The sequence below is a fragment of the Carassius auratus genome, chromosome 46, assembly GCF_003368295.1.
Source record: "Carassius auratus strain Wakin chromosome 46, ASM336829v1, whole genome shotgun sequence".
Classification (NCBI taxonomy): Eukaryota; Metazoa; Chordata; class Actinopteri; order Cypriniformes; family Cyprinidae; genus Carassius; species Carassius auratus.
This window is the reverse complement of record NC_039288.1, coordinates 1,716,053-1,742,106: the sequence shown is the minus strand read 5'-3', so window position 1 is coordinate 1,742,106 and position 26,054 is coordinate 1,716,053. Positions and strand designations below refer to the sequence as shown.

At 40.2% G+C, this 26,054-nt stretch overlaps 2 protein-coding genes across 12 annotated transcripts in view; both read left to right on the top strand.

Moving 5' to 3' along the window:
- LOC113063842 (folliculin-interacting protein 1-like) overlaps positions 1 to 6,697 on the top strand; it is a 29,099-nt gene extending 22,402 nt beyond the window's left edge. For all 3 annotated transcript variants that reach the window (XM_026234223.1, XM_026234221.1, XM_026234222.1), the window contains 7 exons: positions 402 to 548; positions 634 to 803; positions 1,577 to 2,903; positions 3,370 to 3,535; positions 4,376 to 4,570; positions 5,768 to 5,883; positions 5,973 to 6,697. In XM_026234223.1, the coding sequence (XP_026090008.1) occupies positions 402 to 548; positions 634 to 803; positions 1,577 to 2,903; positions 3,370 to 3,535; positions 4,376 to 4,570; positions 5,768 to 5,883; positions 5,973 to 6,051 (2,200 nt within the window). In that variant the 3' untranslated portion in view covers positions 6,052 to 6,697. The remainder of the gene's footprint in view (positions 1 to 401; positions 549 to 633; positions 804 to 1,576; positions 2,904 to 3,369; positions 3,536 to 4,375; positions 4,571 to 5,767; positions 5,884 to 5,972) is intronic.
- A 12,537-nt stretch (positions 6,698 to 19,234) lies between these two features.
- The window catches only part of LOC113063840 (rap guanine nucleotide exchange factor 6-like), a 70,039-nt gene continuing 63,219 nt past the window's right edge, over positions 19,235 to 26,054 (top strand). For 7 of the 9 annotated variants that reach the window (XM_026234216.1, XM_026234213.1, XM_026234209.1 and 4 more), the window contains exon 1: positions 19,235 to 19,686. In XM_026234216.1, the coding sequence (XP_026090001.1) occupies positions 19,582 to 19,686 (105 nt within the window). In that variant the 5' untranslated portion in view covers positions 19,235 to 19,581. The remainder of the gene's footprint in view (positions 19,687 to 26,054) is intronic. The other 2 variants (XM_026234215.1, XM_026234214.1) reach the window with 1 other exon arrangement.

The following is a 26,054-nucleotide window of genomic DNA, read 5'->3' as shown; positions in this document are numbered from 1 at the left end:
AGTTTGTGCAAACATCTGCATCTTTCCCAGTGCTTTATCAGCACGTGTATTGCTTGTAACGGTAAACAACATGTGGGAGATCTCCGTTAGTGTTAAAGCTGCTCCTCCATTGACTTCCTGAGCATCCGGAGATTCGCTTTGTGTGTAATAAAGTGGAGAAATGCACTTGTTTTGCAGGAGCTGTCCTACTCGTGACTCTGCAGTTTTTCCTGATCATTTCAAGTGCCATCTGGGTGTTAAGCTCTGGACCGTGGCCCGTTCTCCCGGGCTGCGTGACATTTGCAGAAGTTAAATATGCTGCAAAGGTCTTTCCCAGCTGGGGCAGCCCTGTGCAACTGAAGCGCTCTTTGTTTCAGCTGTTGACAAAAGCTCTTTTGTTTTTGTGTGTGGATGCCATATAGGACGACCATCTGCAACTTGTACACCATGCCACGTGTGTCTGAGCCCGTCTGGCTCACCATGATGTCCGGTCCACCTGAAAAGAACCAGCTTTGCGGCCAGTTCATGAGGGAGCTGGCCCTGCTCATGGAGCAAGCCTCCAAGAACCAGTTGAGTAACGTCACACATACTCCTCAAGCCTTTGAGCGCACTTGATATGTGTAAAAGTAACCATGCTTTATCTCTTGCCTTTAGATTCCTCCCTGCTCTTCTCACTGCGGTTCTCACAAACCATCTCGCCTGGGTTCCCACGGTCATGCCCAACGGTCAACCACCCTTAAAGATCTTCCTGGAGAAGCACTCCTCACCAAGTTTGGACATGCTGGCTAAAACACATCCCTACAACCCACTCTGGGCACAGCTTGGTAAATGAAGCATGCAAATATGTGTGCATGTCACCACCTAGTGGAGTGTTGATGGAAATGTCTTAGCACAGTGAGCTTTAGAGCAATGTTTCCCAACGCTGTTTCTGGAGGCACCCCAACACTACACACTTTGGATATTTCTATTATCTGACCCATCCATTTCAGGATTTAGAGTCTCCCCTAATGAGTGTTTGATTAAGAAGTGTGTAGTGTTGGAGTGCCTCACGGAACAGGGTTGGGAAACATTGCATTCAAACAGAAACTGCTGTCCTGAAGAGTTTAGCTGTAACCTGAACCAAACACACTCGAACCTGCCAATATCTATTCTGAATTCTGAATATTTACTGCTATTTTATGAGTTGCATGTAATCCGTAAAAAAAGCAACTGTAATTTGATTATAAGCATTTTAAAATGCAATGTAATCCACTTACAAGTAGTTTTTTTAATCTGGTTACAAGATCCAGATTACATGTGATTAGGGGCGTGTATTATTTAACTGCTTTATTTTTTTCCACTTGCTCTGCTTGAGCTTGAATGTTTTTGTTCTTTATAAATAAATATTTTTTTTGTTTACACACCTTGAAATATTACAACTCATTGTTGTTGAGCATTGTGGTGTATAATGCCTAATCATAAGCTTGTTCAGAAAAAATAACATTTCTCGTTAAACGTCATTTAACAAAGAAGATTGGAATACATGCAATGGATTTCTATTTGTTTCCTGGCATCTATGCATGAATAGTTTTGGTTGATAATGTTGTGATTGCTGCAGGTGACCTGTACGGGGCGATCGGCTCACCTGTGCGTCTGTCCCGTACGGTGGTGGTCGGCCGAAGACAGGAGCTGGTGCAGCGTCTTCTGTATGTGCTGACCTACTTCATCCGCTGCTCAGAGCTACTGGAAATGCACCTGCTGGAGAGCGCCGTGGACGAGGCCATCGTGATGCCCAACTCGCTCATCACCACGTCGCTGCGCCCCGGAGAGGTGGAGGAGTCCGACTACGTGCTGGTCACCGTGCACAAGCCGAGCCAAGACTACCTGTCTCCGGGAGCCGAGGGAGAGGACGGCTACCCGTCTGATGACAACAGCTTACAGAGCAGCACCTACATGAACACAGAGGCCCAGGACGAGCGCCCGCATCCTGCCAAACCAGAGGCAGACCTCGTGAGAGATGCACACGTTTGCAGAGAAGCGGGGAGTCCCCGACTCGAGACTCGACTGGAAACCGTGGTCAAAGTCGGCTCCAACTCGCCGTGCGAGAGAAGAGCCTCGCTTGAGGTTCAAGGAGACGTGCGGCCCGAGCTGGAATCAGGTGGCGTGCCCATCAGGATCTTCCATCCATCAGATATCCTGCTAGAGAAGAAGCCCCCTGACAAGAGCTTTGATAACACCGGGAACGAACCCTCCGCTAAAGTCACATTCCTCATCGGAGACTCGATGTCTCCTGAATCTGACATGGAGAGTCGCCAGCAGAAGCTGGAGGAGGAGATCAAGAAACACAAGAAGCTTCTCAAAGACAACCAGCAGAAGCAGTGTAACGTTGAGGCTAAACTCCAAGTGGACCAAATCAAGACCAACGACAGCAAAACGGGCTCATCTGTATCGTCCTTCACTAGAAAGACGTCTCAGTGGTGTCCAAGAGCGCAAGGGGACTGCGTGGACATGTTTGACGAGTATTTCAATGAAGACAATCCCGTGGAGACGAGGACTATTGATGATGTCAACCAAACAAATGTTCAAACGGGGATGAAAGGCATAGGAAAAGATGCGCTACGCTGTCAGGTTAGGGTGCACAGACAGACCTGCGAGCCGCTGGATGAAGACGGCTCTAAGTGCGACGCAGGAGACAGTTCTGCCGAGCAGGACAAGGGGATCGAGATGTCGCTGAGTGTCCCTTCACAAGGCATCGTTGGGGAGAAAAAGAAAGCAGTCCCGCTGAACGACTGGGAGATCCCACGCAACGAGAGCTCGGACAGCGCTCTGGGGGACAGCGAGAGCGAGGACGCCGGACACGAGCTGCCCAGGCAAGAGCCAGATGGACCGTTTTACACTGATGATCAGGCCGACTGGCAGGATGAGCTGGAGGTGCCTTTACCTGGGTAAGAGCCGAGAGGATCATCAGAACCACTGCTTTAGTTTGGCTTGTGTCTGTACTAGGGCTGGGCGGGATATCAAGTTTGTAGCGATTTTAGTTTTTTGTACCGATATCGGAATACCAATTATATCGATTTACAGTAGTTTGATACGAGCGTATCTGACAAATAGCCAAGGACACAGAGTGAGCTGCTGTGGGGAAAGTGCATAATCCAGTGTGCCCTAGACATGCTTTATATTAAGAGCTGAAAAGAAGATACATATAGTTATAACACTGGCTCTGACTGACTCATGTGCTGCTGCTGACTTGATTAGTTTATTGAATTTACCTTCTGCTTTACAAATAATGATTTTTTGTTTTTACGTTCTAATTTTTGTATGTTTGTTTTCATAGCCTTTATTATAAACATTGTTTCATTTGACAACATTGGGCAGGACGTAATAAAAATGTAAAGGTCATCTATTTGCTAGGGAGAAGCTGGTGGAGAACTACTCTAAACCGAGCATTGCCAACTTTGGGCGATCACTGTTCGGAGGATACTGTCCTACGTACGTCCCAGACTTTGTTCTGCACGGAGCCCCCAATGATGAGAAGCTGAGGCAGAACCTGGTGTCGGATCTGGCCCATGCTGTGCAGGTAAACACCCAACTAATCCATTATCATCTATAAAGAGAGTTAGTGACTAATCACATCTGTGCCAGGGTTATTTTAGTTTACAAAAACTCAAACTAGAAGTAAAACCATTTAAAGAAAAATGATTGAAATTAAAATGTATTATTTCAGCTAGTTGCCAAGACATAATTTATTTTTTTTATATTGTTGTACTAATGGACTAAAACTTAAAATTAAATAAAATAGAATAAAATTACTAAAACTTTAATTACAATTAAAATGAAAAAAAAAAAAAAAACTGATTACAAATATTAATAAAAACTAAGTCTGTACTTGTTTTTTCTTTTGTTATAATTTTCTATTTTGTTTAAATTTAACTTGCACTTTATGTATGGTATGCAATCCGTTGGTTTGGGGTTTGCAGTGTAATGTTTATATTTTAAACCTATTTTTGCAACATGCACTTCATATCCTACATAGATCAGTTTACTGTGTTTGTTTTCACAATTGCACATTATTTGGGGGACAGCATTGTGCAGGATGGGGAACGACAATTTGTAAATGATAAATTAACATTCATTAGTTTTTTGTATATCCTGTTCCATTCAAATAAATTGGTCAATGAATAAATAATCAATAGATTTATCAGCTATCAATATAATTGTTAGTTACAGCCTTGCATACGATCTCCGAACACTACTGTTAAGGGAGCTGAGCCATATTTAGAGACTAGAATGTCATCAGACTCTCTCATGTGAAAAGAGTCGAATACATCCCCTCCACGGCACCTGAGCATCACCGAGAGTCCTGCATGAACAAACCTGTGAAAGCTTCATTGAAACGAGCTGTATTGTTGTTATGCAGCATCCTGTGCTGGATGAACCCATCGCGGAGGCCGTCTGCATTATCGCAGACACAGATAAGTGGAGCGTGCAGGTGGCCAGCAGCCAGAGGCGACCCTCAGAGAAGCTGGGCAAAGAGGTGCTCGTGTCCAACCTCGTGTCCAACCTGCTCCAGTCCACCTACCAGCTCTACCGACTCAACCTGTCGCCAAACTTCGTGAGTGCACCTTTCTCACGCTGCTTCTGTTTTATTTGATTACTCATCAGCACTTATGTACGGAAACATTTTCACATTTTAAAAGGACAGTGAAACTGACAATTATTAATAGTGGTCGACCGATATATCGGCAAGGCTGATATATCGCCCGATATTTGTCTTTTTTTTTAAATATCGGCATGTGACCAGCACGATCATGTGTTCTCTTTGACAATAAATGAAGTAATTAGATTAGGGATGCACGATATTATCTACGGGTGCATGATAAATATCGGCCGATAATTAATGCGCATGTCAGTAAAGCCAGTTATCTATTCGGCTGTAATTTCCATCAGTTGCGTGATTTCACACAAAGCCATTGTTAAATTACAAGCTGCACAAATTCACTTTCATTATTAACTTATAAGATGCGCATTAATTATTGGCCGTTATTTACTATTCACCCCTAATAGTATCGGAATGTTATCAGAATTGGATACGTAAGTATTATGATGTATTATAATTGTTTTTATGATTATTCATGAGTTGATATAACATATTATAAGGTTTTTTTTATAATGAATTATGCATTCATTATAATGCCTGAAGAATACCCTTATAATGTATTATAAATACGGGCTTCATAGAAAGTGTTAACGCAAACTTTTGCCTGAGTGCTGATTAGCTTCCCTGTTTTGGATTGCTGCATTTCACCCTCCCCTGGGTCCTACACCCTTCTGGTGAGGACTTTAAATTATTTAGGGGGCACTGTAGTCCTACATGTAATAAAATAAACAAATAACATTAAGAATTCTGTGTTTCTGAATAAATTAAGCTATAACAAATGTCATAAAATCAAGTTGATGATGATTGTAATCATGGTAAAGATGATTACAGTGACATACAGGAGTCGTACATTAGCTGCTCATGTGGCTGATTTTAATGATGCGCAAACAGTTGTGTTTGTGTGCTCTCTTCACATCATATTTCTGCGTGAACACAGTTCTGTATATTCATGTAGTTGTTAATTAATGTACAACGAATGTTTTATAACAGGTGTTTGGGAGGAGTTTGTGATGATCAGTAGTGTTTATGAACAAATGGACCTAAAAACACACAGGGCTGTAGACTTTTATTTTGAACAGGCAGGTTGTAGTTCGATTGGAGACAGCGCTGTATGTTGGCATGAGGTGTGTAATGTGTGTGTGTTGTTTTCAGTGTATCATGCATCTGGAGGACCGACTGCAGGAACTCTACTTCAAGAGCAAAATGCTGGCCGAGTATTTGAAAGGACAGACCAGGGTGCATGTGAAGGAGCTGGGCATGGTGCTAGGGTAAGAGTTCAAGAGTATTGTAGTAGTTGTGATTTTCTATTTTGTATTTCCGGCAAATGCCAACAATCTGATGTCCTTTATCCCCACAGGATCGAGTCTAACGACCTGCCCCTGCTAGCAGCCATAGCGAGCACACACTCGCCGTACGTGGCCCAGATTCTCCTGTAGGCCACATGGAGAGCGAGAGAGACTCCATTCCCCCACCAGCAGATGGGTCGGGTCCTCCAGGTTCGGTACTCCTGGACGGGCCCCTCGAAGCCCCCTGAGACTCCTGGAGCAGGGAGGCCCTTGAGTTAGTGTTCATTGGGAACAGTCTCAGGGTGAACGGACTGCAGGACAGACGCTGTGCTACTAGACGACAGCCGAGCTGCAGCGGTCGAAACCCAGAGGTTCCCGAGAAGTGACCTGGGAATATCACTTTTCGACAATGGACACAATGGAGTATATATCTTTTTTTAATTCCATAAACCGCATTTTGTTTTATTTCTTCTTCCTTTACACAATGTAAGAATGTAGAAGCCAAAGAAGATATCAAAGCAGCCCTTGAATACATCAAGAACAAATACTGAAGCGGTTCGAGGCAACTTCTTCAAATCAATGTAGGAAGCAAAGACTTGGTTATAAAATCAGTTTTATGATTTTAAATGAATATATCATGGACTGTTCTTAATCGTTTGTGGCAGTAAGTGATCATGTACTATTCCTTTCTGTGTGTTTACAAGCAAACTTACCCTGTTGTGTCCAGTTGAAAATGAGCTCTACCTCAAACCTTCAGTATCTCTCTCACTCACACACACACACACACACACACACACACACACACACACACACACACACACACACACACACACACACACACACACAGGCTAAATTAAACATTTGAAGTAAAATATTCACTTTTGGTTTTCAGGCACCCAATAAAGATGAAACCATTACACGATTTCCCAAGATTGAGCTCTGAGAATTACAATTTGTATTATTGTTTTGGGCACCGTAACAGAAGTGTTTACCTGTCCTGTGAAAATTATTAAGAGATGTATTTTAATTTGAATAGTCCTTTAGACACGACATGCTGTGTGATGCGGTTTTCTTTTTTAAGGAATAATTTGGTCAAGAGACATTGATGGTCACCAATCACTACGCTGGGATTTGTGCTGGACCCTTTTTTAAAACTGATCCAGGGACATTCAACAATCATCTTTTATTTTCAGGATTGAAATGCTGAAACTTTTTCATGTCTCTTCTTAGCTTGCAGACAGATTGTTTACCGATAGAATAACTGAGAGAAATGGATGAAAAATGAACTTGCAGTGATTTAATGCAAGCATTTAATCAGTTAATGACTTGCATAGATGTTTATGATTTTGGGTCAAACCATAAATCGAAGTCTTAATGAAAAAAAAAGAAAAAAAAAGAAACAAGCTTTGCAAGGTGTTACAGGTTATTTTAGCTGGTTAAAACTTTTATGAGTAGCTTCATTGGGAAACATTTTGTATTAAAAAATAATCTATATCCATTTGTCTTCTCCAGAATGTGTATTTATATCTAATTATTTCTTTATACAAAAAAAACATTTAATTTATTTACTTTGCATGCATTGTTAAATGTTAGCTGTATATACTGCATATAATTTCTTTATGTATTTGTACATAATGCCTCTCTTTTTGACCTTATCTTTGTTTCCCAGTTTTTATGGGAATATTGTGCAATAAATATGCCAGCATTACAATGAAATGTTGTTGGTTGTTACTTTGTGCAGCAGCTGTCATTATTTATCTGTCTGTCCATCTGTGTTCTCATCCATAGCTGGGTCTCAAAGTGTGAGATCACATTGAAAAAAATTCAGATTCACAGTCCTATTTCAGGGAGATTTATACCCAAGGTCAACAACTTTATAAAATAGAAAAACACATACAAGATTAAATCAGATCAGACAAGTATATTGGGAACATTGTACTTGTTCAACATACAAATATACACACAATAACTACTGCTATATATGAATAAATATATAATAAATAATGCACAACCCTGAGGAGTCCGTTCAGACAACCTCCTTTTGGTAAACCACAGTTAACTCGCATAAATGATGTGCCTGCAACGTCTAGAGAATGGATGTTATTTTGTAGTCTTTATGAAAGCTGCAAAGTAAGTCTAAAGAAAGGTGTGACTGTTGCATGAAGTGTTCAACACTCATCCACACTTCTCTTTGTGGTAAAATAAGCAAGTAATGTGTAATAAATATTACGTTAAAAAGTATGTTAAGCTTTAAAATGATTGGACCATACTATACAACATTGTGTGCAATATGTGGCTGAACGTTGGATTCGTTTTTGGAACTGAAAGTTGAGGTTATCTTATGTGTGAACTTACCAGAGTACGTTTTCAAAACCTGCTTTAGGAAATACCCCTTGGTTTCACATCGCTTAGTGATCAGTGTTGTTTGGTACGCACTGGTCTCACATCTCTCTGATGAGCGTAGGCAAGGCAAGTTTATTTATATAGCACATTTCTTACACAATGGTAATTCAAAGTGCTTTACATAAAAGAAAGTAAAATAATCGTGAAGAAAAATAACAAAAATAAACAATTTTAAAACTTTGGGAATGAATGCGCTGGTCTCACATCTGTCAGATGAGTGTAGTTTAGTACGTACAGGTCTCACATCTGTCAGATGAGTGTAGTTTAGTACGCACTGGTCTCAGATCTGTCAGATGAGTGTAGTTTAGTACGCACTGGTCTCAGATCTGTTAGATGAGTGTAGTTTAGTACACACTGGTCTCACATCTGTCAGATGAGTGTAGTTTAGTACGCACTGGTCTCACATCTGTCTGAGTGTAGTTTAGTACGTACAGGTCTCACATCTGTCAGATGAGTGTAGTTTAGTACGCATTGGTCTCACATCTGTCAGTTGAGTGTAGTTTAGTACGTACAGGTCTCACATCTGTCAGATGAGTGTAGTTTAGTACGCACTGGTCTCACATCTGTCTGAGTGTAGTTCAGTACGCACTGGTCTCACATCTGTCAGATGAGTGTAGTTTAGTACGTACAGGTCTCACATCTGTCTGAGTGTAGTTCAGTACACACTGGTCTCACATCTGTCTGAGTGTAGTTCAGTACGCACTGGTCTCACATCTGTCTGAGTGTAGTTCAGTACGCACTGGTCTCACATCTGTCAGATGAGTGTAGTTCAGTAGGCACTGGTCTCACATCTGTCAGATGAGTGTAGTTCAGTACGCACTGGTCTCACATCTGTCAGATGAGTGTAGTTCAGTAGGCACTGGTCTCACATCTGTCAGATGAGTGTAGTTCAGTACGCACTGGTCTCACATCTGTCAGATGAGTGTAGTTCAGTACACACTGGTCTCACATCTGTCTGAGTGTAGTTCAGTACGCACTGGTCTCACATCTGTCTGAGTGTAGTTCAGTACGCACTGGTCTCACATCTGTCAGATGAGTGTAGTTTAGTACGTACAGGTCTCACATCTGTCAGATGAGTGTAGTTTAGTATGCACAGGTCTCACATCTGTCAGATGAGTGTAGTTTAGTACGCACTGGTCTCACATCTGTCTGAGTGTAGTTCAGTACGCACTGGTCTCACATCTGTCAGATGAGTGTAGTTTAGTACGTACAGGTCTCACATCTGTCTGAGTGTAGTTCAGTACACACTGGTCTCACATCTGTCAGATGAGTGTAGTTTAGTACGTACAGGTCTCGCATCTGTCAGATGAGTGTAGTTTAGTACGCACTGGTCTCACATCTGTCCAAGTGTAGTTTAGTACGCATTGGTCTCACATCTGTCTGAGTGTAGTTTAGTACGCACTGGTCTCACATCTGTCAGATGAGTGTAGTTTAGTACGCACTGGTCTCACATCTGTCAGATGAGTGTAGTTTAGTACGTACAGGTCTCACATCTGTCAGATGAGTGTAGTTTAGTACGTACAGGTCTCACATCTGTCAGATGAGTGTAGTTTAGTACGCACTGGTCTCACATCTGTCTGAGTGTAGTTCAGTACACACTGGTCTCACATCTGTCAGATGAGTGTAGTTTAGTACGCACTGGTCTCACATCTGTCTGAGTGTAGTTCAGTACACACTGGTCTCACATCTGTCTGAGTGTAGTTTAGTACACGCTGGTCTCACATCTGTCAGATGAGTGTAGTTTAGTACGCACTGGTCTCACATCTGTCAGATGAGTGTAGTTTAGTACGTACAGGTCTCACATCTGTCAGATGAGTGTAGTTTAGTACGTACAGGTCTCACATCTGTCAGATGAGTGTAGTTTAGTACGCACAGGTCTCACATCTGTCAGATGAGTGTAGTTTAGTACGCACTGGTCTCACATCTGTCTGAGTGTAGTTCAGTACGCACTGGTCTCACATCTGTCAGATGAGTGTAGTTCAGTACGCACTGGTCTCACATCTGTCTGAGTGTAGTTCAGTACGCACTGGTCTCACATCTGTCAGATGAGTGTAGTTCAGTACGCACTGGTCTCACATCTGTCAGATGAGTGTAGTTTAGTATGCACAGGTCTCACATCTGTCAGATGAGTGTAGTTTAGTACGCACTGGTCTCACATCTGTCTGAGTGTAGTTCAGTACGCACTGGTCTCACATCTGTCAGATGAGTGTAGTTTAGTACGCACAGGTCTCACATCTGTCTGAGTGTAGTTCAGTATGCACAGGTCTCACATCTGTCAGATGAGTGTAGTTTAGTACGCACTGGTCTCACATCTGTCTGAGTGTAGTTCAGTACACACTGGTCTCACATCTGTCAGATGAGTGTAGTTTAGTACGTACAGGTCTCACATCTGTCAGATGAGTGTAGTTTAGTACGCACAGGTCTCACATCTCTCAGATGAGTGTAGTTTAGTACGCACTGGTCTCACATCTGTCTGAGTGTAGTTCAGTACGCACTGGTCTCACATCTGTCAGATGAGTGTAGTTCAGTACGCACTGGTCTCACATCTGTCAGATGAGTGTAGTTTAGTACGCACTGGTCTCACATCTGTCAGATGAGTGTAGTTTAGTACGCACTGGTCTCACATCTGTCTGAGTGTAGTTCAGTACGCACTGGTCTCACATCTGTCAGATGAGTGTAGTTCAGTACGCACTGGTCTCACATCTGTCTGAGTGTAGTTCAGTATGCACAGGTCTCACATCTGTCAGATGAGTGTAGTTCAGTACGCACTGGTCTCACATCTGTCTGAGTGTAGTTCAGTACGCACTGGTCTCACATCTGTCAGATGAGTGTAGTTCAGTACGCACTGGTCTCACATCTGTCAGATGAGTGTAGTTTAGTATGCACAGGTCTCACATCTGTCAGATGAGTGTAGTTTAGTACGCACTGGTCTCACATCTGTCTGAGTGTAGTTCAGTACGCACTGGTCTCACATCTGTCAGATGAGTGTAGTTTAGTACGCACAGGTCTCACATCTGTCTGAGTGTAGTTCAGTATGCACAGGTCTCACATCTGTCAGATGAGTGTAGTTTAGTACGCACTGGTCTCACATCTGTCTGAGTGTAGTTCAGTACACACTGGTCTCACATCTGTCAGATGAGTGTAGTTTAGTACGTACAGGTCTCACATCTGTCAGATGAGTGTAGTTTAGTACGCACAGGTCTCACATCTCTCAGATGAGTGTAGTTTAGTACGCACTGGTCTCACATCTGTCTGAGTGTAGTTCAGTACGCACTGGTCTCACATCTGTCAGATGAGTGTAGTTCAGTACGCACTGGTCTCACATCTGTCAGATGAGTGTAGTTTAGTACGCACTGGTCTCACATCTGTCAGATGAGTGTAGTTTAGTACGCACTGGTCTCACATCTGTCTGAGTGTAGTTCAGTACGCACTGGTCTCACATCTGTCAGATGAGTGTAGTTCAGTACGCACTGGTCTCACATCTGTCTGAGTGTAGTTCAGTATGCACAGGTCTCACATCTGTCAGATGAGTGTAGTTTAGTACGCACTGGTCTCACATCTGTCTGAGTGTAGTTCAGTACGCACTGGTCTCACATCTGTCAGATGAGTGTAGTTTAGTATGCACAGGTCTCACATCTGTCTGAGTGTAGTTCAGTATGCACAGGTCTCACATCTGTCAGATGAGTGTAGTTTAGTACGCACTGGTCTCACATCTGTCTGAGTGTAGTTCAGTACGCACTGGTCTCACATCTGTCAGATGAGTGTAGTTTAGTATGCACAGGTCTCACATCTGTCAGATGAGTGTAGTGTAGTACGCACTGGTCTCACATCTGTCTGAGTGTAGTTCAGTACGCACTGGTCTCACATCTGTCAGATGAGTGTAGTTCAGTACGCACTGGTCTCACATCTGTCTGAGTGTAATTCAGTACGCACTGGTCTCACATCTGTCAGTTGAGTGTAGTTTAGTACGCACTGGTCTCTCATCTGTCTAAGTGTAGTTCAGTACGCACTGGTCTCACATCTGTCTGAGTGTAGTTTAGTACGCACTGGTCTCACATCTGTCTGAGTGTAGTTTAGTACGCACTGGTCTCACATCTGTCAGATGAGTGTAGTTTAGTACACGCTGGTCTCACATCTGTCAGATGAGTGTAGTTTAGTACGCACTGGTCTCACATCAATCAATCAATAAATCAATCACCTTTATTTATATAGTGCTTTAAACAAAATACATTGCGCCAAAGCACTGAACAACATTCATTTGGAAAACAGTGTCTCAATAATGCAAAATGATAGTTAAAGGCAGTTCATCATTGAATTCATTGATGTCATCTCTGTTCAGTTGAAATAGTGTCTGTTTTAATTTGCAATCAAGTCAACGATATCGCTGTAGATGAAGTGACCCCAACTAAGCAAGCCAGAGGCGACAGCGGCAAGGAACCGAAACTCCATCGGTGACAGAATGGAGAAAAAAACCTTGGGAGAAACCAGGCTCAGTTGGGGGGCCAGTTCTCCTCTGACCAGACGAAACCAGTAGTTCAATTCCAGGCTGCAGCAAAGTCAGATTGTGCAGAAGAATCATCTGTTTCCTGTGGTCTTGTCCTGGTGCTCCTCTGAGACAAGGTCTTTACAGGGGATCTGTATCTGGGGCTCAAGTTGTCCTGGTCTCCGCTGTCTTTCAGGGCAGTAGAGGTCCTTTCTAGGTGCTGATCCACCATCTGGTCTGGATACGTACTGGATCCGGGTGACTGCAGTGACCCTCTGATCTGGACACAGACTGGATTTGGTGGCCACGGTGACCTCGGAACAAGAGAGAAACAGACAAATATTAGCGTAGATGCCATTCTTCTAATGATGTAGAAAGTACGGTGTTATGTGAAGTGTTCCGGTTCCAGTTTACCTAATTAATGCAGCCTAAAAATCCTTTAACGGATTTGGATATTAAAAGCATATTAGTATGTTATGTGTATGCCAGGTTAAAGAGATGGGTCTTTAATCTAGATTTAAACTGCAAGAGTGTGTCTGCCTCCCGAACAATGTTAGGTAGGTTATTCCAGAGTTTAGGCGCCAAATAGGAAAAGGATCTGCCGCCCGCAGTTGATTTTGATATTCTAGGTATTATCAAATTGCCTGAGTTTTGAGAACGTAGCGGACGTAGAGGAGTATAATGTAAAAGGAGCTCATTCAAATACTGAGGTGCTAAACCATTCAGGGCTTTATAAGTAATAAGCAATATTTTAAAATCTATACGATGTTTGATAGGGAGCCAGTGCAGTGTGGACAGGACCGGGCTAATATGGTCATACTTCCTGGTTCTAGTAAGAACTCTTGCTGCTGCATTTTGGACTAGCTGTAGTTTGTTTACCAAGCGTGCAGAACAACCACCCAATAAAGCATTACAGTAGTCTAACCTTGAAGTCATAAATGCATGGATTAACATTTCTGCATTTGACATTGAGAGCATAGGCCGTAATTTAGATATATTTTTGAGATGGAAAAATGCAGTTTTACAAATGCTAGAAACGTGGCTTTCTAAGGAAAGATTGCGATCAAGTAGCACACCTAGGTTCCTAACTGATGACGAAGAATTGACAGAGCAACCATCAAGTCTTAGACAGTGTTCTAGGTTATTACAAGTAGAGTTTTTAGGCCCTATGATTAACACCTCTGTTTTTTCTGAATTTAGCAGTAAGAAATTACTCGTCATCCAATTTTTTATATCGACTATGCATTCCATTAGTTTTTCAAATTGGTGTGTTTCACCGGGCTGCGAGGAAATATAGAGCTGCGTATCATCAGCATAACAGTGAAAGCTAACACCATGTTTCCTGATGATATCTCCCAAGGGTAACATATAAAGCGTGAAGAGTAGCGGCCCTAGAACTGAGCCTTGAGGTACTCCATACTGCACTTGTGATCGATATGATACATCTTCATTCACTGCTACGAACTGATGGCGGTCATATAAGTACGATTTAAACCATGCTAATGCACTTCCACTGATGCCAACAAAGTGTTCAAGTCTATGCAAAAGAATGTTGTGGTCAATTGTGTCAAACGCAGCACTAAGATCCAATAAAACTAATAGAGAGATACACCCACGATCAGATGATAAGAGCAGATCATTTGTAACTCTAAGGAGAGCAGTTTCAGTACTATGATACGGTCTAAATCCTGACTGGAAATCCTCACATATACCATTTTTCTCTAAGAAGGAATATAATTGTGAGGATACCACCTTTTCTAGTATCTTGGACAGAAAAGGGAGATTCGAGATTGGTCTATAATTAACTAGTTCTCTGGGGTCAAGTTGTGGCTTTTTTATGAGAGGCTTAATAACAGCCAGTTTGAAGGTTTTGGGGACATGTCCTAATAACAATGAGGAATTAATAATAGTCAGAAGAGGACCTATGACTTCTGGAAGCACCTCTTTTAAGAGCTTAGATGGTATAGGGTCTAACATACATGTTGTAAGTTTAGATGATTTAACAAGTTTATACAATTCTTCCTCTCCTATAGTAGAGAATGAGTGGAACTGTTCCTCAGGGGGTCTATAGTGCACTGTCTGATGCGAAACTGTAGCTGACGGCTGAATGGTTGCAATTTTATCTCTAATAGTATCGATTTTAGAAGTAAAGTAGTTCATAAAGTCATTACTGCTGTGGTGTTGGGAAATGTCAACACTTGTTGAGGCTTTATTTTTCGTTAATTTAGCCACTGTATTGAATAAATACCTGGGGTTATGTTTGTTTTCTTCTAAAAGAGAAGAAAAGTAATCAGATCTAGCAGTTTTTAATGCTTTTCGGTAGGATATGCTACTTTCCCGCCAAGCAATACGAAATACCTCTAGTTTTGTTTTCCTCCAGCTGCGCTCCATTTTTCGGGCTGCTCTCTTTAGGGTGCGAGTATGCTCATTATACCATGGTGTCAAACTGTTTTCCTTAACCTTTCTTAACCGTAAAGGAGCAACTGTATTTAAAGTGCTAGAAAAGAGAGAGTCAATAGTTTCTGTTACATCATCAAGTTGTTCTGAGGTTTTGGATATGCTAAGGAATTCGGATACATCAGGAAGATAACTTAAAAAGCTGTCTTTTGTGGTAGAAGTGATGGTTCTTCGATACTTGTAACAAGAAGTAGAATTTACAATTTTGGCTATATGAAGTTTACACAGAACTAAATAATGATCTGAGATATCATCACTTGGCTGAATAATTTCAACACTATCAACATCAATTCCATGTGACAGTATTAAATCTAGAGTATGATTTCGACAATGAGTAGGTCCTGAAACGTGTTGTCTAACACCAATAGAGTTCAGAATGTCTATAAATGCTGATCCCAATACATCTTTTTCATTATCGACATGGATATTAAAATCACCAACTATTAAGACTTTATCTGCAGCCAGAACTAACTCGGATGTAAAATCACCAAACTCTTTAATAAAGTCTGTATGGTGCCCTGGTGGCCTGTATACAGTAGCCAGTACAAACATAACAGGGGATTTATCATTAACATTGGTTTCTCTTACTGGCTCTTGCTGCGATATGCTTATAGACCTCTGGCGTTGGACACAGTGTGGAGGAGAGATGTTCCAGATTTGTCACCCACATTTGATTGGGATAAAGTGTGGATCAATATAGGTTTATCATCCAGAAACCCTGATCACCAGCAAATTCATTATAATTTTGTACATAGGGTTTATTTTACCCCTAGAAAGCTTCATTTAATGAAGGTTATTGATGATCCTACATGTACTTTCTGTTCTGCTAAAGTGATTGGCAGTTACTTTCACATGTTCTGGGAATGTTCCCCAGTGGCTGAATTTTGGAAGATGGTTGCCTTTAACCTCTCTAAGTTGTTTAAGATTAGACTGCCTTGTACGCCTGCTACACTTATTTTGAATGATTTGTCAAAGTTGGGATTGACACTGGACAAGAGAAGGGCATTGTTGGCTGGACTTACAGCTGCTAAAAAACTACTTGCCACACGCTGGAAACCTCCACACTCACTCTGCTTTCGAGCTTGGCTTTTAATGTATTTGGATATTGTTTACTTGGAGTTGTCAATAGCTACAGTCCACGGTGCCAAAGAGTCAGCAATAGAGGCTTGGCACTCTTTGCTGACCACTCTCCGTGGGCTTTAGATTTAATCTGCGAGTGAGATATGGGGATCGGGATCCAAGGGGCGGGTGGGTTCCACATGGGATTTTATTTATTTTTCTTTTGTTTTTTTATTTATTTATTTATTTTTTTTTTATGTTAATTATGCTTCATTATATATGCTTATGTATAGACATGTATGTAAATGGATGTATATATACATTTATATTCTATTTCTGTGAAGCATGTCTGTATGTTTTTCCCTAAAGGAAAAAATAAATAAAAATTTGATAAAAAAAAAAAAAAAAACATTGGTTTCTCTGGATAATGTTATATGAAGCACCATTACTTCAAACGAGTTATACTTGAAGCCTGCCCTCTGAGAAATCCTGAAAACGTTATTATAAATTGAAGCAACACCTCCCCCTTTGCCTTTTAGACGCGGCTCGTGTTTATAACAATAATCTTGGGGGGTGGACTCATTTAAAATAATGTAATCATCAGGTTTTAGCCAGGTTTCTGTCAAGCAGAGCACATCTATATTATGATCAGTTATCATATTATTTACAAAAAGTTTTTTCGTAGAAATGGATCTGATATTCAATAAGCCAATCTTTATCATTTGGTCTGGTCTCACATCTGTCAGATGAGTGTAGTTTAGTACGCACAGGTCTCACATCTGTCAGATGAGTGTAGTTTAGTACGCACTGGTCTCACATCTGTCAGATGAGTGTAGTTTAGTACGCACTGGTCTCACATCTGTCTGAGTGTAGTTCAGTACGCACTGGTCTCACATCTGTCAGATGAGTGTAGTTCAGTACGCACTGGTCTCACATCTGTCAGATGAGTGTAGTTTAGTACGCACAGGTCTCACATCTGTCAGATGAGTGTAGTTTAGTACGCACTGGTCTCACATCTGTCTGAGTGTAGTTCAGTACGCACTGGTCTCACATCTGTCAGATGAGTGTAGTTTAGTACGCACAGGTCTCACATCTGTCTGAGTGTAGTTCAGTATGCACAGGTCTCACATCTGTCAGATGAGTGTAGTTTAGTATGCACTGGTCTCACATCTGTCTGAGTGTAGTTCAGTACGCACTGGTCTCACATCTGTCAGATGAGTGTAGTTCAGTACGCACTGGTCTCACATCTGTCTGAGTGTAGTTCAGTACGCACTGGTCTCACATCTGTCAGTTGAGTGTAGTTTAGTACGCACTGGTCTCACATCTGTCTGAGTGTAGTTCAGTACGCACTGGTCTCACATCTGTCAGATGAGTGTAGTTTAGTACGCACTGGTCTCACATCTGTCTGAGTGTAGTTCAGTACGCACTGGTCTCACATCTGTCAGATGAGTGTAGTTCAGTACACACTGGTCTCACATCTGTCTGAGTGTAGTTAGTACGCACTGGTCTCACATCTGTCAGTTGAGTGTAGTTTAGTACGCACTGGTCTCACATCTGTCTGAGTGTAGTTCAGTACGCACTGGTCTCACATCTGTCAGTTGAGTGTAGTTTAGTACGCACTGGTCTCACATCTGTCTGAGTGTAGTTCAGTACGCACTGGTCTCACATCTGTCAGATGAGTGTAGTTCAGTACGCACTGGTCTCACATCTGTCTGAGTGTAGTTCAGTACGCACTGGTCTCACATCTGTCAGTTGAGTGTAGTTTAGTACGCACTGGTCTCACATCTGTCAGTTGAGTGTAGTTTAGTACGCACTGGTCTCACATCTGTCTGAGTGTAGTTCAGTACGCACTGGTCTCACATCTGTCAGATGAGTGTAGTTTAGTATGCACAGGTCTCACATCTGTCAGATGAGTGTAGTGTAGTACGCACAGGTCTCACATCTGTCTGAGTGTAGTTCAGTACGCACTGGTCTCACATCTGTCAGTTGAGTGTAGTTTAGTACGCACTGGTCTCTCATCTGTCTAAGTGTAGTTTAGTACGCACTGGTCTCACATCTGTCTGAGTGTAGTTTAGTACGCACTGGTCTCACATCTGTCTGAGTGTAGTTTAGTACGAGCTGGTCTCTCATCTGTCTGAGTGTAGTTTAGTACGCACTGGTCTCACATCTGTCTGAGTGTAGTTTAGTACGCACTGGTCTCACATCTGTCTGAGTGTAGTTTAGTACGAGCTGGTCTCTCATCTGTCTGAGTGTAGTTTAGTATGCACTGGTCTCACATCTGTCTGAGTGTAGTTTAGTACGAGCTGGTCTCTCATCTGTCTGAGTGTAGTTTAGTACGAGCTGGTCTCTCATCTGTCTAAGTGTAGTTTAGTACGCACTGGTCTCACATCTGTCTGAGTGTAGTTTAGTACGCACTGGTCTCTCATCTGTCTGAGTGTAGTTTAGTACGAGCTGGTCTCTCATCTGTCTGAGTGTAGTTTAGTATGCACTGGTCTCACATCTGTCCGAGTGTAGTTCAGTACACAGGTTTCACATCTGTCAGATGAGTGTAGTTTAGTACGCACTGGTCTCTCATCTGTCTGGGTGTAGTTTAGTACGCACTGGTCTCACATCTGTCCGAGTGTAGTTCAGTACACAGGTTTCACATCTGTCAGATGAGTGTAGTTTAGTACGCACTGGTCTCTCATCTGTCTGGGTGTAGTTTAGTACGCACTGGTCTCACATCTGTCTGAGTGTAGTTTAGTACGCACTGGTCTCTCATCTGTCTGAGTGTAGTTTAGTACGCACTGGTCTCACATCTGTCTGAGTGTAGTTTAGTACGAGCTGGTCTCTCATCTGTCTGAGTGTAGTTTAGTATGCACTGGTCTCACATCTGTCTGAGTGTAGTTTATTACACTGGTCTCCAGTAGTAGCAGCAGCTCATCATGTGGATGTTGTTGAGGCGGCGCTCTGGACTGAACTGCAGTCATGGGCTGTTGCTGGACGCTTCTGTTCGGAGGATCATATAAACCTCTGATTATTTATGATGTTTCACCGTCAAGAATGGAGAAATTTTACAGGAATGAAGGATTGTTTTTTTTTTGTCAACTTTAGCTGTTTTCTGATTCGCGCTTCACTTCTACAGCACTTTCAGCAGCGACTTCACTCCACATGCTAACTGAAGCTAACTCAAATCACTGCCAGATCTCCCAGATTCTTCAAAGGGTTAATGATGACATTTTTATTTAATTTAATTTCAGTTTTACATTTTACGTATTTTTTTCGACACACGTGAATATATGAAGTTATTATTCCCGGATATCAGAGATTTTAATATGAATTCCTCAGTGGATTTATCGCTGAAGAAAGCGCTGAAAACTCCTCCGACACGACGAACTGCTGAGGTAAAAACACCAACAGACATGCATGAGTAAAAGAACCGCTTTTGGATGTCAATAACATGACGCGCTAAAATGAACTATCACACAATGTAGCTGATTAGTTTCGATTCAAGACTCAGTAACTTTACTAAATCGCTACAAAGTTTCACGCATGAACTAACTTGTCTCGTGCTCGTTGTTTAATCTTATATACTTATCTGTAGCTGTTTTATTTATTTGTTTGGGATCTCTAAGTGGTGTTTTTGTATTCCTTATAAGTTTAAGTAGTTCGATGACAGATGTTAAGCTACTGCACAGACTTGTTCTCAGTGAAGTAGAACAAAACTGCAGTTCTTGATCCTGTACACATTAGCTGCAAGTGTGAACATTTGAAATAAGTTCTATGTTTCACGTCTAAAGTCGTTTATTAATGACAGAAATCAATGAAACTTGACTGCATTCCAGCGGTGCAGACACTCGAGGAGCGGGCTGTGTCTCAAATCCTAGTGAGCTGACTAACTAGACAACGACTAGCATTTAAAACCTACTCAGATAGTTTGCATGCTGGCATTGGAGGGCCATGAGCTCTTTCTAGTTTGAGGTGATTCACACATCTGGATCAAAGCTGAAGAAAACAGCTGGGCGACACCACACAACAGCAGCATTAGCTTGATTCAAAGTAAACCTGGGTCAAGAGCCTGTCCTAAGTTTGGCCTGAGACAGCTCAAATATCAGTTCGAAGTACAAAGGTTCGTTTTATTACAGAGCTCAACAATACGATTTATAATCACTGTTCAATGCATAATCTTGACATGGCTCCTGTGGGTCTTAAAAAATCCTCAGTTCACCCCTCCACAAATTCAGGCCTAAAAATCTCTTAAATAAGAGCAGAAAGTCTTACGTTTATTAAGTCTTGGCAAATGCATGCTTTGCAGTAAATTAATATTAAGCACATTTTAGGTAAAAAATGTTGCACTGTATGTCGCTTTGGATAAAAGCGTCTGCTAAATGCATAAATTTACATTTAATTTAATTTAATATCTTCCTCAGTATTATTGTCTTGTTTTCTAATACACACATCTAAACATCCTTAAATCAAGATACAATTTGAAATGCAAATTGAAAATATGAAGTCTTGTTTTCTGAGAAGTTGAAGAAAATAAAATATCTGTCAGCTTGATCAAATTGATCAAATTTGGGTCCAAAAAATATTCAGACACTTTGACCTGACCATGTTTTGCTTAAGTGTTATCTGAAATTATCATGATGAACTCGTTCTGACACAGTTTGACTCTTGGGGACATATTAGCTGGATTTGCAACAACAGAATTACTGTGTGCACGTTTAATTGCCAGATAATAGTTTATAACATTGTATTACAAAAGCAGCATGATTTTTTCTTTTTCTCATAATTATAACAGTGATTAAGCATGTGCTTACTACAGTTTGTACTCTTAAGGGAGTCGCACTACACAATTTTTTGCAAGGTTACGACAGTCACTGTCAGATTATGCAATTTTGACTCCTGAAATAGTTGTTAGTCGACATCATAAATGCAGGAGAATAATTGCCAAAGTTCCACCAACATTTCCTCCATTGTAACATTCCAGCTTGCAGGATTGATATCAGTGTCTCACAATCGATTCGTTGTGTTTGAAAACATGTATGAAAGTGCTTTTGTGCCAGTGTCAAGAAAAAAAAGAAGAAAAAGAAACATGCTAGTCTTTCTGTGGTGATGTCGTGAAGCGTCGCAGATGTGGCATCAGTTATCGTTTACTTTAATTATGAATTAGTGTCCTGTTATTATTTCAGTGTTCTGTTATTATTTCTCAGACAAAATGCTGCGCATTTCTTTGTGAAATTTAAATAACTTTTGTCAAATAAAAAAATAACAAAAAATTACATTTTAAAACAAACACATATCAAATAAATAAATGGATACACACCCTGAAAAGACAAGTGTAAAGACAAGTGTAAACGTGCTTCTGGTTGGAGTGTTGTCCAGTGAATTTCAGGACCATTGTACATCACACCGAATGTCAATATGGCATTTCTTATACTGACACTTCAATATTGTAACTAACAAATATTCAATAAATACACTTGTGAATTATGTGCAAAATTATAGTAAAATCAGACATGAGCAGGTTGTTGTGTGCTAGGTTATTGTTGATCCACTCATTGTATATGTGTGTGTGTGTGTGTGTGTGTGTGTGTGTGTGTCAGGCGTTTTAGCACAAGAAAACACTGAATCACTTCCTGATGTGACAGTCAAACTCATTCAGCTGCTTGTCATGTGACTCTGGGCTAACAGAGATTTCTCATATTGAGCATGTTTGAAGCTCAAGAGCTGTCAGAACGAAAACCGTTTTTTAAAACTGAACTAGATTTTACATTTTTTTACAGAAAAAAAAAACTTTGGAAGCAGATCATGTGAGCAATGTGGAGCAACAATTTCTCCTTCGCTTCATAAAAACAGATGTCTGTATCTACTAACTTATGAAAAACTATGTAATATTTCAGAGGGAAGAAATGGCACAAATGTATAAATGTTCACCTTTTATTTGCATTTAGCCTTTATACAAACAAGAAATGTGAAATCACTGTCAAATAAACATCTCATTCTCGCTATTATTATTAATATCTTTAACTTCAAACTATAGGCTTACATACACTACCAGTCAAAAGTAACTTTTTTAAATATATTACTATTTAAAATAACTGTTTTCTATTTGAAAATATTAGAAAATATAATTTATTCCTGTGATTTCAAAGCTGAGCTTTAGTATCATTACTCCAGTCTAGGACTGTTGCGATATTAGATATTTCATATCACAGTTATTGTGGCCATAAGAATTTACAATATCGATATATCGTCAGATTATCGGTATCAGTTAAATTATTTTTATTGTGTTTATTGTATTTTTAGTTTTTCTGCAATGTAATCAAATCAGCTCCACTCACGAACAGTTCTTTATCAGATAACTTTTCTGTAGACAGTCCTTTCTTTCAGAGATGCATTCATTTAAACCCCTGCGCTTCATTTTGATTTGACGGGTATAATATCAATAAGCGCAAATGTTTCTTCCACAGACCAAACTGTCTCAGACATTTTTTTATATTGGACTTAGCGTAGTTTGTGGAAATACAACTGTAACCTTACCTGACAGTCCTTGGAACCGTTTCGGCCTGATAGCAAATAATATATTCTATATATGTATATATATATATTTGATTAAGCATTTCAAGCATGAATGAAGACTGGTTTGCGGGGGATGCCAGGTGTGAAAAAAAGAAAACAAAGAAAATAAATAAAATGTAAAAACGAATGCCAACCCACTGAACGAATAATCAAATATTCTAATCCAGCCTTTATCGTGCTAAAGTGCACATTATATCTGCTGCGGTTCTGGTGCCTTCGTCATATTAAACATATTAAAGCCTACTGTCATTACTGTCAAGGGATAGATCACCCTGAAATGTCATCTCTGTCATTATTTAAATTACTCACTGTCATTTTGTCCCAAACCTGTATTAATTTCTTTCTTGTGCTGAACACAGAAGAAGATATTTTGAAGAATGTGGGTAACCAAACAGAAGCTGGTCCACATTGAATTTGTTCGTAGCAAAAAATACTCACTAAGGTCACTGTGGACCAGCAACTGTTTGGTTCTCCACGTTCCTCAAAATAGCATTTATGTTCAGAAAAAGAAAGAAACTCATTCAGGTTTAAAACCACTTTTGAGTGAGTAAATGATGGTGTAAAAATAAAACACTATGACAGAATCGACAGACAGCTTGTGTGAACTATTCCTTAAACGTTAATAAAACAACAAAACACACAGAGAAAAACCACTCACTGCTCTTGACTGAAGAAATTTAAGGCAGTTGCTTTAGGAATCAGTTTATAAAGTGTTTTATTTTTATATTTGTTCATTCAGTTTCTTAAATGCTCTGCTAAATACACCGATTGTACCTAAACATAAAGCACTGCTTGTTTTATTTGAACATTATGTGTAGTTGTAATGTGTCATTCTTTTATCTTTGTTATAAAAAAAATAAGAACACAGATTTTTATCTTCGCCCTCTTTGGCCTAAATATCTGCCAATCTTTTTTTTTTTTTTGATACCTTGAAGGACTTTGTCTTTATAATAGGGAAATTAGTTTGGCTGTAAAATATCTTCTTTTGTGTTCAGCACAAGAAACAAACTCGTTCAGGATTAAACAACTTGAGAGTGAGTTAAACATGACAGAACTTTTTATTTTGTCTGTCCCTTTAATGTTAATAAACAACAAAACACAAAGAGAAAAATCGCTGTGTTAAGAACTTTAATACAGTTGTTTTAATTAGACTCAATGTATAATTGATGTACATAGTGTTTTGTTTTATAAATGTTTATTCAATTTCTTGAATGCTACTGATAAATACCTGAAAAAATAAAGCACTGTGTATCTTTGTTCTTATTTTTAATAACAAAAATAAAACAATGACGGATTTTTATCTTCTGCCAATTTGGCTTAAATATCTACCATTCTTTTTTATTTTATTATACACCGGTATATATATTTTTGCCTTGCTTTTCTTTAAATAGAGAGAAAAAATTAGTTGGGCTGTGCTGCTCAGACAACTTGCAAAATAACAAAACCAACATGACAAAGAATCGTGATAAAATCATGAATATTCCATGAAAATATGAATATGGCCCTGTTTGAATGTCATGCAAGTCATGCTTCACGTCATGCTGATCTGCCCGGGCCTGACCGCTGGACTGATGTTTACTGCTGCAGTGGGAGCATACTCCACAAGTCAGAGCATGTTATAGTGTGTGATTTGCATGTTCTGTTTCCCATGTCATCCAGCGCATGGTGCTGTTCCTGTGGCCCGAGGCTCTGTAGCACCTGCATTGTCAAAAATTATGATGCATACAGCTACTGAAATATTTGAAACTGTTTCAGTACTTATTTTGTGCATTATTGAAACCGCAGTAATATTTATGCATAATAAATGTTCATTTAGTTTTGCCTATTTTCTGCATGTCTCTCATTTACTGTAATAACATGTATTATATCGGCCAGATTGATTACTCAATATCGGTATCGGCCATTTAAAAGCCCATATCGGTCGAGCACTAGTTTAAATCCTTCTCCTGAGTGAAAGCTGTAGAAACCAGACAGTTAATGAAGTGATACTGAACAGGTTTGTGTTCCCTGACTTTGATGATGATCTACATTTTTTATATTCATTTACAAAAACAGTGATATCTGTAAAAATTGTGACAACATCATATAGGGTAAAATTGAAATGTTCTGAAACTATATGGTTTCTGTGGTGTTTGTATGGAAAGCAATAGCCTGAATACGTTTAGTATAAATGCAAATGCACACATGCTATGGCTCATTAACAACTATTACTCAGTTAACACATTTAACATGTTTCAAATTCAGTATGAATATCCCATATTTCTGCCACAGTACCACGGTGAAGTTAGTGCTTCTACAGTAAATCCTGGTCCAAACTTTCATGTGTTGTTCTCACATTCCTCTAGACAGATCACATGTATGCTTATAGATATTAACATGGTCGTAAATATGACGGATGAGCTGGAGAAGTCACATGACTGAAACAGAATAAGAGATTTGTGTATCACGAGCTAGCCGCTACGTCTGCAGATGAAGACGGGAATGTCTGTTTTCTGATTGGTTTAGCGTGGCTCGGCTCCATGCCACACCGCACTTTCCTTGCGTCTGCACCGACGTCACTTATTTCCCTCATTATTCTTCTGATCCAGCTATATTCATGCTGCTGGTGTTCTGGGTGCTTCCCCACTGGCCCAACTTCTTCTTTCAGTGTGCATATGTGGGATTTTTGACCTATTTTATGCTCCAGCAGGCAAAACTGGTGCATCTGATCACATAGTAAAGTAACAGCAGCAAAAAAAAAGCTTTTGCGAGTTTTTTACATTTAATTGTATTTTTTGAAAACCTCCAACTGATCACATTTGTAACGCCAGTCATTCTTAGTTGTGCATACAGTATTTTCTTTATAACCATGCATAACCACTGTTATTCAGAAGCAGGATTATAACATGTAATTACAACATTGGTTTAATCACCAAAACACAACTGTGTGATCTTCTTTGAATTTAATACATTCCTTTAATCAGTCGCAAACAATGTTTTCACATGTTTCAGCATGTTTGAGATATAATTTACTAATTACAAATCTATCTCTCTGTCAAGTGCAACTTGAGCTTTTCTATCATTCTGCTTTTCTGGGGTGCGTTTCCCAAAACCATAGTTGCTAACCTTTGCCAACCAACTAAGCTCCTAACAGGTTAGCAACTATGGTTTTGGGAAACACACCCCTGTGTGTGTGTGTGTGTGTGTGTGT